Below are 14,168 nucleotides of genomic sequence, written 5' to 3' on the forward strand. Positions count from 1 at the left end.
AAGGTTCATCCAAAAGTCTAATTGCTTTTTACTTTCCCAGAAATCACAGATATCAGAGCCTGTGAAATAAGAAGTGTGGTCGTCATGTATCTAAAGCCATTAAGAAAAATAACGTTGACACTGCTCTTTAAAGCTAGATTACTAGAGGGCGCTACTGCACGGTTTTAATTGTGTTGCTCAACATGAACTGTATAAATACACCTCTATACTGCCCGTTTCGCCTCCGCACAATACATGAGTCCACGGTATTGCAATGCGGGTTTTCAACTTCTCTGTTGTCCACAACAGCACGTAAATCAGAAGCCCACCCTGTCCTTGGTGCTGAAGAATTTCCGGGACGGTGGCGTGTTGGGAGGTCGGGGAGAATTGTGGTCTCATTGACTGTCAAACTTTCTAAAATGTAAATCCTGTCAGCCCCGCTATTGGTAACAGACGATGGCATCAAGGTTTGTAATTGTTATGTTCACCCTTGACTTTCTGGGAATTTGCGAACGGTCCGGAAATTGCACGGGCTATACGGACTGTGCGGTGTGCGCTTGTACAGAGTTTAACGACGGCAACATGTCCACATGACCTGTGGTCGATCGAGGGATCATCTCTAAATTGTTAGGAAAGTTCTTATAAAACGCCAATTGTACACTAAAAGGGTATGTAGTCTATACGCGACCTGACTATTGCACCAGCGTGCAACAACCGTGCAAAAGTGGTCTCTAGCGACTCATATCAAAATTGCAGGTTACTTTCCACCTGTCTTTCTACTCATAAAATAAGTGGACGATGAAACGATAATGCAGAGTGTTCGAGATTGACTCTTTTTGTATTATTTAATCTTTGGCTGAGGCATTGAAACATAAGACATAAAAGTCCATTCAAGAGACTTCGAGAGAGCTTGTGTTTAAACCTACCACCATCATTAATGCTTAAACACCAGTGAACGCAAGATGTAAAGAGTTCCGATTTATGATCCGCTCTGATTACATAGTGTGTGTGTACGAATATCTGCAGAGCTACATTTCCGACTTAACGTCTTACAACAAGCGATGTAATCCTGCTTTTCTTCAGACCAAATCACTAAAAATATCTGTAAGCAAAGTTGAAGAGGAGCTTGTGTGGTCTGCAGGGGTCATCGTCCTCTCGGACGTCTAGCAGCGTTTGAAGAACCCACAGCACTCGTGATCACCATCCGTCATAACCTACAAATAAAGAAATAAACAAATGACTTGTTCTAGCCAAGTGTTTGTTGAAAACATCTAAATTTGTGAAGTTCAAAAACCTGCCCGAGCTAGACCCGTAGAAAAGCTCTCTTCAGAACACTCACTGTGCGGATGGTGTCGTCATCAATAAACTGGCTGCTGAGGCGCATGGCAGTTCCCGAACCGTTATAATCAGGGTACATTGCCACCAGGTAGTCTCCCTCAATGACATAAGTCACCTGAATGTTGAAGAAATAATTAACTGAAATAAGGGCTTGCTAGAAACTACGGACATGTTCGCGTTCAAGTGTACTATATTTATGCCCGGGAAATTGTAAGTAGGTGACATTATTTGCAAGAGTGATTTGCATGTTGCTATTGAGTACTTTTTGTGTTTATGGACTAAAGGCAGTAGTGAAGCGCCGGCTAGCATCTGGTGATGGCGCTGCAGCTTGAAAGGGACGCAATATATACACTGCCTTTGCCTAGTAACTAGTTGACAGAAATGTGTGGGCGACCGCAAAATGTCGGAATCCCAAAACATTGGCGTCTCGCTTATATTTAATTATCGCGAACATGTAAAAAATATCAACAAGAGAAATCATGTATGTCACTATCTATTTCAGAATTCATATCAATTGATAAAAGTAGCAAATTTAATCACATTTATGGGTATATAGTTATCTTTTAAATACAGGACAGTAGTACATTAAAAGATTGCCCAAGTGCTTTAAATTCTACAAAAGAGGAAAGTACAATTAAAGAACCTCACATCAAACTACAGAGCAATTTTCTTCAATTGTTGTTAAGTTGTGTCTTATACACTTTTTAAGGAATAAAGTTATAATTATCAATTATAAAGCTCACATGTCATGGTACAGAAACCCACTACACTTGGAACAAAAAGTTCGGAAACTTACATGTGATCAGTTATTCAATTAATTCCACTTTTACTTCAACTGCATGGCATCGCGTACTATTGACGAGTATTTATGCACCTTTAAGAAGATATCAATCTTTGATGATCATAAGTTACATATCAGAGCTGACTATGCCAGTGCGAGTTTCCTACCGTTTTTTAGTTAAGTTGGTTAAGTTCCTTAATCCTCACCCTTCTCTTCCCACCAACAAGTGGATCGCCTTCTTCGCCCTCCACCCCCAAGATGAAAGTGGCCTCATGTTGTTTTCCCCATATCTCATACATAAATGTGAACTTGTCCCCTGACAGAGAGGCGTTGAGACGGAACGTCGCCTCACGCATCTTCTGAACCATCTCGGCTGGGATACCTACAATTACAACGATACATCACATGAACACATGTCCCAGAGAAGAGAGCGCGAAGTAATAGTCCCCTTTCCGGATACAAGTCACGTAGATTCTCGCCCATACGAGATCTCGCGAGCGCGCGCGAAAACGAGGCAGTCCCTGACTCCCCAAGATGTCGTCTGCAGAAGCTGTAGGGTCAGTGGTTTTTTTTGCTGTCGTATAGAATTTGTTTTGAAGTCTGTAGGTCTGTATTTCTGCCAATCAGACACCATGTAATACATTACATATCAACATATCTTTGTGTCTGCGATACTTTTTTCAGTTACTATAATACAGTAGACGGAGAAATAAAGTCCCAGCGAACATGATTAAGAGCCATTGCATGAGAAAACCAGGCAGAGGTGAGAAGATGGGGGTCGGCCAAATCGGCTCATATATACTTTGTTTGTGTGATAAGTATGTTGAACTATCAACAACCATATAATTAAAACCCTCCAGCTATTTCTCGCTATGGAGTTCTGGGACCCCCCCCCCCGAGACCCTCGAAAATCCAACAATTTAAGGCTGAAAATTACTGAAATTGCAATGGCTACCCTGGTAATTCTGAAAAAGATACAAACATAAGTTTTGTATTTACGTATAGAATGGGTTCCCTAGTGCTACCTACCAAAAGTTGAAGGTGAAGCATTGAACTCAAGAGGGTGAACTAGGGGGTTACCAGAACCAATGAAAACAGAATTTTCTCTCTCTTTGAATTTTAGTCATTTTTAAGGGGAATTATCTGCCCTGGGCAGTGGCTTTGGAGAATGGTTTTACTGTTGCTGGAGAGAAAAACATCTACTGATTCAAAAACATGCGTCGTAAATTTGGGACACTCATAACACGAGCCGTGAATGGGGGCTCTTTATGGGGATTTTTCGGGTTTGGGGCTATCTAAGTTAGTTGCTTTCTAAGACGTTAATTGGTAAGTGACTAACTAAATAAGAATGTGCAATTATGAAGTGCTCAATTGTGAAAAGGCTATGTATGGGGGTTATCAGGACTCCGCATATGTGATATCACTAGTACACGCAGGTACATCAACGGTGCAGAGCTACATGTACTTCATATGGATAGTCAAGAAAAAAGGCAGTCACTATTAATAACGAATGTCAAGAAACAGTTTTCGGCTGAATATATACATTTATAATTTCGGGTCAGTACAGGTATCATACTGAAATCGACAGATTGTACATTGCAGTTGCAATTGCTCCATTTTAAAGATAATTCAATATCTAATTTTGGTATACGGTATCAAGCATTCTCGAAGAACTCAGCCAATGACTGTAACTAGTAATTTCAATCTCTTTTACAGATTTACAAAATCTGATATGATACAATCCACAATACATGGTACCTGGCTATTGGTTAGCGGGACAGCCAGGTACTTGGGAGCTAAGTATTTAAATGCTACGGCTGCAAAAGTTTTGAATATTGTTTAACCAATACAATATAAAAACTAACAGCATTTGATTAAAAAGGCACCAAGACATACATTTGCTATAGGCAGTTAGAGTTTGTAATTATCTTCTGAGAATTGAAATCTCAAATGGTGAAAAACGTTAAGGGCATCACTGAAATTCTTTGTATGTATTATTGCCGTAATACAGATAATAGTGCATTACAAGTCAATGGTTCATAACATAGAAAAGTCTATAGAAACATACATACGCCCAGAACAGATAATCATCAACCCAAGCATGTGCAGGTGCGCAAAATGGTCGCCACTGGGCAGATGTAAGAGACTTTCCCAAATACTGGTCGTGTTCTGGAAAGTGGCAAGTGGAAACTTGATGCGTCATCATCAGTCCTGTCAGCTTCAAGGAATTCAGCCCTTTACATTTGGCACGTTTGCAGATGTTCATTTCTCACAAGGAATCAAAGGATATGTGATTGCAATAGTTGATATTTTTGTATTATTACTTTCATCCTTTAATTGTGAGGTGACACAAGTTCTTTACAAGTCTCTGGCAAGCATGACAGAATAAAGATCATTATCCTGTAGACCTACATCCTCCTTAATCACCTTCTTGAGAGTCAGTGCAGAACACGTTGATATACATGATGTTGGACTTCAATTTCTTCATAATTATATTTATCTGTCCCACGCGTATGTCTATTTCTATGGACCTATGGTATGGTTTTCAGAATTGCATGCATTTTGTAGATAGCATCAAAATTTTAATCTGCGTGCTGCAATTTGCTTAATTCATTATGATACCTGCACTGATCCTGATTGACCATCAGAACTAAATATATTTAGGTAAAATCGTCTCATTTTCTTGATATGTGTTACCGTCTAGTTTCTTGATTGTCCATATAAAGTACATGTAGCTCTGCACCCATGTGCACCGGCGTGTGTATAATGTGGAGCCCATGCACAGCCTTTTTTTCATTATGTACCATTTCGATCATTTAGTGAGAAACGTACTTATTGAAGTCTTAAAGAGCAACGGTAAAATGTGTATAACAAGCTTAATTCGCATTTCAAGTATCCGTATATCCCCATGTACAGCCAAAATAAACATTTCCAATTCGTGTTAGCATGCTATGACAATTATGCATATATATTGAGCTGAAAACTGTTTCTGGAAATTTGTTACGGTGTCTGCCTTGTTTCTTGATTTTCCATATGAAGTACATGTATCTCTGCACCCATGTGCCTGCGTGTACTAGTCATATCACATATGCGGAGTCCCCCATACATACCGACTGATAAGTATCTAATGCCAGCTCAGAAGAGGACCAGAAATAGTCATGCTTTTAAGTACCAGAGTTATCAGCCAAGGATTGACGTGTTCAAAAATTCGTATTTCCCGAGAACCATAGTAGAATGGAACTCGTTGTCATCAAGTACTGTAGGAGCTTCATCACTAAGTAGCTTTAAAGAACGGTTGCAGTCAGATATGCAAAGACTAGGTGTAACAGACCGTTCGGTGTAATATGACCAGCTGCTGCCGCGCCGCGTGCCTGCGAAGCTGGTGTGTTACGCCTGATGGCGGTTATACCGGCTATATAGATACAGATACAGATACAGATAGTAAGTAAATTACTAATCAACGTCTTAGAAAGCAACTGTAAAAGGGGTTAAACAAGCTTAATTCACGTTTTAAGTATCCTTATATCCCCATGTAGAGCCCAAATCAACATTTTACATTCATTTCAGCACTTAATGATAATAATGCATGGTTTTCACCCAGCAAAGAAAAAAGGGCCGTAACCTACCCCTCAGTGAGATGTCATTACCTGATTTATTATAGCCCCAAACCCGAAAAATCCCCATAAAGAGCCCCCATTCACGGCTCGTGTTATGAGTGTCCCAAATGTACGACGCTTGTTTTTGAATCAGTAGATGTTTCTCTCTCCAGCAACAGTAAAACCATTCTCCAAAGCCACTGCCCAGGGCAGACAAATCCCCTAAAAAATGACTAAAATTCAAAGAGAGAGAAAATTCTGTTTTCATTGGTTCTGGTAACCCCCTAGTACACCCTCTCGAGTTCAATGCTTCACCTTCAACTTTTGGTAGGTAAAACTAGGGAACCCATTCTATACGTAAATACAAAACTTATGTTTGTATCTTTATCAGAATTACCAGAGTAGCCATTGCAATTTCAGTAATTTTCAGCCTTAAATTGTTGGATTTTCGAGGGTCTGGGAGGGGGGTCCCAGAACTCCATAACGTAAAATAGCTGGAGGGTTTTAATTATATGGCTGTTCATAGTTTAACATACCTATCACACATACAAAGTATGAGCCGATTTGGCCGACCCTCATCTTCCCACCTCTGCCTGGTTTTGCCTGGTTTTCTCGTGCAATGACTCTTAAGTTTACAGTACACAGATTACGGGTAGTCAATACGTGGTGGTGGCGTGCTACTAAGTTATCCACTTCTCCCGAGAGGAGAGGGCCGAGATCACAGGGGAGGGAGGGGGGCGGAATCGCTGCAGGGCGGAATCGTTGTTGACACCAGATTTAATATTCCCGTCAGTCTTAGAGCGGACTACGTGCCTTAATACAAGAAAGAGCTCGACAATACAGTGTACTTAGTTCACGAACAAGTCTATGTCGATTTCAACAGGGAGGCTTTGAGTTTTAGCATGTAATCTGTGCCGTACGATGAAATTCCGAAGTAGATATTTTTCAACTCGGTGGCCTGTCGTCCATGGTCAAGCCATGAAGCGGCCTCTCGTGACCACAAAATTATCTACATAATAGTACACACGTACCAAGTCCCTCCCAAAAACGGGAGAAGTTGTCGGAATGGCTCTCGCGCTCGGCCTTCCAGGTTCCGCAGAATTTCTCTACAGGAAAAGGCATCTTGTGGGTTGTTTTCTCAGGTGAGAGAGAACGTTTAAAAGAAGGTGTGGTCTGGTGTAGGTGCGCTCAGGTATGTGAAAACGCTTGTTGCACAACTTGTTGCACCGGTAGATTCCCCTTATATGGACCAAGAGTCCAAATATGGATATGTGTCTGTAGGGTGTGCGCTTGTACAGGTTTAACGGCAACATGATTGTATACATGACCCACGATAAGGATTATCTCTCATGTTGGGGGATTATCTCTGATCCTTAACTGTTGGGAAGGTTCTAATAAAACGCCAATGTTACACTAAGATGATTTGTTCTGCTGTGTCCTACCTTCTATTGTTGACTCTCCAGTATGGCAACTTGATGGACAATTTTCAAAGGGGGACAATTTTTAATGGGGGACAATTTTTTATGGGGAACAATTTTTCTTGGGGAACAATTTTTTATGGGAAGGAATTCTATTTGAGGGGCACTTATGTGGGGAAATGCGTTTGCATTGGGAGACACTGGCATGGGGACAATTTCTATTTGGAGACAATTTTTTATAGGGCACAATTTTCATGGGGGTCGATTTTTCAAAGGGGAAAATTTTTCATCAGGAAACACTTTTACTTGGGAGACACTTGTGTAGGAAAATGCATACTGTAATATGGGACACATTTTTGAATGGAGAACAATTTTTAATGGGAGACAATTTTTCAAGGAGGAAAGGTTTTCATGGGGGCCACTTTTAATGGAGACAATTTTTCATAGGGGACTATTTTTCACGGGGGACATGTTTTCAAGGGGGACAATTTTCATTGGGGACAATTTTCATTGGAAACTATTTTTCATGGAGAAATACTTTTATTTCAAAATCTTTTTCATGGGGGACAATTTTTCATGGGGGACAATGTTTCATGCATGGGGGACAATTTTTCACGGGGGACAATTTTATACGGAAAAAAGCTTTCACTTGAAAAGCTTTTTGAAGGGAGAGAATTATTTAGGGGGGAGTTTCTCATCGGGGCCATTTTTGTGGAGACAATTTTTCATGGGAGACAATTTTTCATGGGGGACAATTTTTCATGAGGACAATTTTTCATGGGGACAATTTTTCTTGGAGGACATTTTTTTACAGAGAAAAGCTTTCACTTGAAAAAAATTAATGGGGGACAATTTTTCAAGGGGGAAAGTTCTTAATGGGGGCTACTTTTTATGGGGACAATTTTTGATGGGGAACATTTTTTCATGGGGGGGATTTTTCATGGGGGCCAATTTTTTCATGGGGGCCATTTGTTTATTCATTTGTTTGTAGGGTGTCGAATTTGTTGATCTCGAGGGCTGGTTTGTCTCCAAGCGCTGCTAGACGTCCGAGAGGACGCTGACCTCTGTGGACCAGACAAGCTCCTCTTCAACCTTTCTTAGCAATATTCTAGTGATTTGGTCAAATAATATTTCAGAGCATAATAGAATACGTCAGGTACTCTTAGGGTACATACCTACACATGAATCACTGTAGGTATTTGTCAGGATCTGATTTGGTCCGAAGAAAAGCAGGATTGTATCGCTTGTTGTAAGACGTTAATTCGAAAATGTAGCGCTGAAGATAATTCTCACCTACATCCTACGTAATCAGAGCGGATCATATATCGGGACTTTTTACATCTTGCATTCACTGGTTTCACGTAACTACTGCGAACCTTGATGCCAACATCTTTTTCTCCAATAGCCGGGCTGACAGGTTTTACCTTTTAGAAATATTGACAGTCCCCGACCTCCCAACACAACACTGTCCCGGAAATTCTTCAGCACCAAGGACAGGGGGGGGGGGCTTCTGATTTACGTGCTGTTGTGGACATCAGAGATGTTGAAAACCCCCATTGCAATACCGTGGACTCATAAATCATACGGTACAGAGGTGAAACGGGCAGTATAGAGGTGTATGTATACAGTTTATGTTTAGCAACCCAATGAAGCAGTAGCGCCCTCTAGCTATCTAGATCGGAAGCGCAGTGTCAACTGTCGGCGCCGTTAAAGCTTGACTTGTTTTTCACTACGGCTTTAGATAAATGATGACCACAGTTTCTGTTATCTAAGAGGCCCTGATATCTATGATTTCGGAGAAGTTAAAAAAAAAATAACGATTAGACTGCAATGCTTCTGAGCTGAGCCTGTTGAACTACGGCACAGCAAAAACACAGCTGTGAGCTCAAATTGGCTTGTAAAGTTACTTCTGAAAGGCAAATGTGATTTCTCGAAATCAATTGCAATGATCTAGTCATATACATGCATTTGTATATGCGGTGATTAGTGCAATATTTTTGATGATCTTATCGCTACTCTCGGCTTAAAAACTGCAATTGTAATTGATTGTGTTCAACAGCATAACGTAGACCATGCAGTAGTGACCTCTAGCGGCAGGACGTAACAGTGCAGCTACATTAACCTTCGGGCCCAAGCGTTGTGTAAGGAATGGGTCAGGAAAAGAAGAAGGATGGATGGGAAATTACAAGAAAGATAATGTAACATTTGCAAACACGTGCATGAAAGTTCACTCCCATTTTCATAATTGACTCCTGTGCAAAAATGAAAAATATAAAACGTTGTTTCACTGTCAGGCCACACCAATTTAATTAGTCGGTTCTTGGAATCGCCGCTTCCGAATACTAAAAAAATGGAAAAAAATCGAAAATCATTAGGGTATATAGACTACCCTGCAATCCCAGTAAAAGTTGATAGAGGGCTCTCTTTGAAAATTGTTACAAGCCAATCAAAACGCTGGAAATAGTCACATGACATAGAGGAGCCAATCAAAGAGTTGATGAATGATCTATGTAGTCTAGCCATCTTGGACATGTTGGACAAGGAAGTACGAAGCTGTCGGAAGTACGAACTTTAGAAGCCTGGAAGATTAAGCCATTGTTGAAGATTTTTGCCATATGAATATCGTAGGAGAGAGACCACAAACTGCAATGTCCATAATGACAGTGGAGAGAAAAAACACAGTTCGGTAACATTTGATCGTAAGGATCTTTTAGGAGAGCCAGAAATTTGGAACACATGTTGCAGTGGGAATAAATTTACGGGTGAAAACAATTGGTCAGCGCTAGAAGAGGATTAAGTCAGCTCTACTCTTGGATCTTGTACAAATTGACCTAGCATGAACATTTGCATAATATATGCTTGGTCACAAACACCTTTATCTAACTTACACATGTTGCAACATTGACAGTCCTATAATTTTCCAATTAGATTAATTATGGTGTTTTTGCATTAATCATGCAAATTAGGAATTTATTTGCATAATTGGTATCTGTTGATGCTCAACTTTCCATAAACCACATATGTTACACGTATTTGAGTCTGATAATGGAAAAAATACAAATATAGATTTTCCTCATTACCTATGCAAATTAAGTCCAAATTAGCATAATTTGCACTTCATTGTGTATATCTCTATCTTAGCTACCTGCATACTAAATATCATGGAAATCCGTTGCTCTTTTGTTCAGTTATTCTCCTTAGAAGATTTTCACAAAAACGCCCCTGCAGTTCCAGAGGAAGCTGCTAGGAGGCACAAACCTACACCACTTCTCTATAACATCACAAGCTATCTGCCACCCAAAAACCAAGACCACGGAACGTCCAGGTCAAAATATACAAAAAAATGAAGTTCTGCTGCAGTACCAAGCTCACACACCAGGGGGGCCAAAATCGACCTTGAAGTTTGGCTTCACAACACCCGCCCACATACCAAATATCATTGTAATCCATCAAGCGGCTCTTGAGTTATGCTGACTGGAGTGGTGCGGAAACACAAACAGACAGACAAACAAACAGACACACCCAAAACAATATCTCCACTTTTCATGGAGATAATAAAGAATTCATTTAATCTCCCGCTTTCCGCTTTTTCGTCAGGAAGCCTTCTCGAGAATTTTGAGATTGGGATAAAGCGAGAAGGACAGTCGTGGGGAAGCCAGTGAAATCTGCGGTGTCACACAGAGCAATACGCCGACTATAGCTAACCAACAGAGCATCGCGGTGGACTGTGGGCGTCCCATCATCGGCAGATACGTCCGCGTCCAACTGCCTAGGACCACGACCGTGTTGTCCGTATGTGAGGTGGAGGTCTTTCCAGGGTTAGGTACGTAGCTTTTGAATTCTCAGTTTCTCTGGGCTACGGTATCTTGGACTTTTTCTTTTAGTGATTTATGATCCACGTTTGGAGGACGTCTTTTAGCGCAAAAGGAAACCTTTAAAATGCAAATTCTCCTGCAGTTACGTTCACTAAATCGAAATCCTATCTTGTCAGATATCATGCGAGCCAGATAGTGTAGAGTTGTCTGTAAGCTTACAGACTGACATGAAACTTTCAGGATGTCCTACTGGCTACATCGTCCATGGAGGGAGCAGTGTGAACCAGTCAGAATTGTCTTGATGAAGGTGACAGATGGTCATCGAAACGTCGGTTGAATAATTACTTGGTTGTGTGAAAAGAGACTTTTTATTCATGAAAGACCTATATTGCAGGAATTTGGTGGATATATAAAGGATAGCTTTAATGTCTATTCTTTAAATGTACTCTCAGCCCATGTGGACCTGGTAGCAGTTGGGTACAGGCAGTATGGAAGAGCGTTCTTCCGAGCTGGCCCGTTAGGCGTGACGTTTGACGAAGACTCTTGCAGTCGGTTCGGAGGAGGACGCCTTGCCCAGCCCGTAACAGAAGAGTTCAATGATCGCCTGAAGGGTATAATAGGAGAGGTGTCTGCTGGTGGCAGTTTTTGGATTGGTATGAAGTTGTATGAGGTACGTACATACGTCAAGAACCACAAATGCCTACTTACTGGAAGGTCATGATGGTATATTACATGTCACCGCCAAATTAGTATCAGTCTACTGCTGTCTGTAATCTTCTTGATCTGATAGTATGCCCAATCTTTATCAGATCGAATCATTCACACTACAAGAAATGTCTGCTACAACAGCGATATATCAAACCTTATCTCGCTACAGACAACACATGTATTATGGTATACAAATGTAGAAGAAACTTAACAAGTCAGTAATATGTCCAAATCCAACCAATGCCAAAAAAACTAAAAGAAATCCAAGAGAGTCCAAAGGAAAAGTACATCAAAGTACCGAAGAAGAAACACAAGTAACTCAAGGGACTTGGTGAAAAAAGTCACAGTGCACAGGTTGCCACTTTGGATTATAGTCAGGATTCTTGATGCTTGGATCAGTTGGGAAGATTATCTAAGGACCACCAAAAAGTGTCCACAATGGCCAGGCTGGTTATTGTGGGGGTCTCTTTTTGATGGCCCTTATAAGAGGTGGCCACTAGTTGATTGTACTCAATCTGAAATGGTATCCCTGAGTTTATTGAATAATGGCAAAATGTTACAAAAATTCTTGTTGTTCCAGGTTGACGGAATGGATGTCCGCGGGGAATGGGTTGAGTACAAGGGTAACGGCTACGCAGCTAGTGTGGTCCCGGATGTTGATGGAGATGACAACAGCCACAAGCTCTACCATTGCCTGTACAATGTACCCGGATCCAACATTCCAGCTCTAGCTGTCTCAGCTGCCATGCCACACACAGCCAATGCACTAAAGTCTTTCATGTGTATCATCAGCTGTGTAGCTGCGCTATGGGTTTTGTGCTGAAATCTTAACTACCCTAAAGTCCTAAACTTCTCTAGAAAATAATTAATGTCAAATAATCTTGATTGTTGTATCAGTGCCAGCATCATTAAAGTACGTTGAAGAAGGTTAGACATCCAGATAGTTGGATACGCCCAAAATAACTACTCAAGCAACTGGATAAAATTTCAGAATCGTATCCAGTTGCTTGTCTGAGTAACTATTTTTGGCGTATCAGTAAAGTATATATTTTTTTGATTTCGTTTTAAAATGCCACATGATGGACAATATTACTGCGCCCGTGGAACATTGGACTTTGCCGAGGAGCAAATGATCACATGATCATAACTTGTTGATAAGGTGATAAACTATGGAGTTATGACGCTATGCTTTTTGGTGTCCTTTTGTGTTGTAAATTGTCATAAATTACATAGCCAACTTTCTTATCCGCAAGGCACTGAAAATTTCCACTTATTAAAAGAAATTCCTCAAAATCTGATTTTGACTTTACCTTGAGTTTCACAACATATATCATAGTATGGAAGGTTGAATGCCCGTAAGTAATATACAAGTTAGACTATATCCCCTTTATGAGAAAAATTCAGAATATTTACAAGTCTCATTTGTTTGCACATAGAAATATAAACTTTCAAGTTTGACAGGCAAACAAGTAACCCTCATCTCTTTGTAAAACGTTTCCCCCTGCTGCCAAACTCTGTAATTAACACAAACACGGTGCCAGCAGATTACTTCTAATGGTACATCAAGCAGTTTTATCCTTAAACCATCAGGCCAAAACCTCCACGTACATATACACACATGATAAAACGACTTCATAGAATAGGCCCATAGCTATAAGTATGATATACCAAAAACATATAAGACGATTTAGCACAGACTTTGCATGGTATTGTATTTTACACCAACGGATCAAGTCATCTGTATTTATCTCTAAATTGGACAAACAGATGTATAATATTGTTAAGATGTATCATATTGTTAAGATGTATGATATCATAAAGAAGACATCGCATGAGGAGATCATCCTTCTATTTTTCGACATCTGGCTCGTAGCTGGGTGTCCAGTAGTAGTGCTTCCTGATACCGTAGGACATCCTCCCAGCATACCCGATATGTTCGTTACCTCCCATAGCGGCCCTGCCCTTCCGAGCCCCTGAACACGCTTCTGGCGACGTCACCACCAAACAGCTTTCAGCCAGTCAGAAGGTTTGCTAAACCTCATTTTGAGCAAAGCCGCAAATGACGCTGATAAGCTACCAGCCAATCAGCTTACGTCTTACATGGCTACTTAATTATTCATGAGTAACTAACGACTGTTTGTGCCAAATAAGGCTTTAAGTAGCTCGTTAATTATTTATGAGCAACTGTCAGCGACGCCCCCCGAAGCCAAAATCTCCGTTCAAAAGATCAGGGCTGAGACCGGGAGGGTTTGCCGAACATTTCCCGTGCGGGTTTCAGCGCTGATAAAGGAGGGTGCCGTGGGACAGTTCGGACAGGTAGACTCTCCCGTCCACCACGTGCGGCTGCACGTCTGTCTGCTCGGTGTCCAGCAGATGGTATTTTAGAAATATTCTGAGGTTCCCAAAAGACTAATCATGTGCAACCGTAAGGTTTGTTTTTTTAAGCAAAACTCCACATTCATGAAGATGATACTAGTTTTGCAAACAACGAAGTGTTCACAATTCGAGTATCCCAGAATACTGTGTAGCAGGT

General features: G+C 40.8%; 1 protein-coding gene across 1 annotated transcript; it reads right to left on the reverse strand.

The window, feature by feature from the left end:
• Positions 1-791: 791 nt before the first annotated feature.
• Positions 792-6,903, reverse strand: LOC136444493 (uncharacterized). Its single transcript, XM_066442059.1, has 4 exons — positions 6,726-6,903; positions 2,305-2,480; positions 1,319-1,432; positions 792-1,193 (listed from the first exon to the last, which is right to left on the reverse strand). Exons 1-4 carry the CDS (start codon positions 6,814-6,816, stop codon positions 1,143-1,145), a joined length of 432 nt encoding a protein of 143 aa, XP_066298156.1. The 5' UTR covers positions 6,817-6,903; the 3' UTR covers positions 792-1,142.
• Positions 6,904-14,168: the final 7,265 nt, after the last annotated feature.

The sequence above is a fragment of the Branchiostoma lanceolatum genome, chromosome 11 (assembly GCF_035083965.1).
Source record: "Branchiostoma lanceolatum isolate klBraLanc5 chromosome 11, klBraLanc5.hap2, whole genome shotgun sequence".
NCBI lineage: Eukaryota > Metazoa > Chordata > Leptocardii > Amphioxiformes > Branchiostomatidae > Branchiostoma > Branchiostoma lanceolatum.

Excerpts from the sequence above, each read along its gene's own strand:
- LOC136444493 (XM_066442059.1), bottom strand. The coding sequence starts at position 6,816 with ATGCCTTTTCCTGTAGAGAAATTCTGCGGAACCTGGAAGGCCGAGCGC. Across the intron at positions 1,433-2,304 it reads TTGTTGGTGGGAAGAGAAGG|GTGACTTATGTCATTGAGGG; the intron begins GTGAGGATTAAG and ends TTCAACATTCAG. Across the intron at positions 1,194-1,318 it reads ATGACGACACCATCCGCACA|GTTATGACGGATGGTGATCA; the intron begins GTGAGTGTTCTG and ends CTTTATTTGTAG.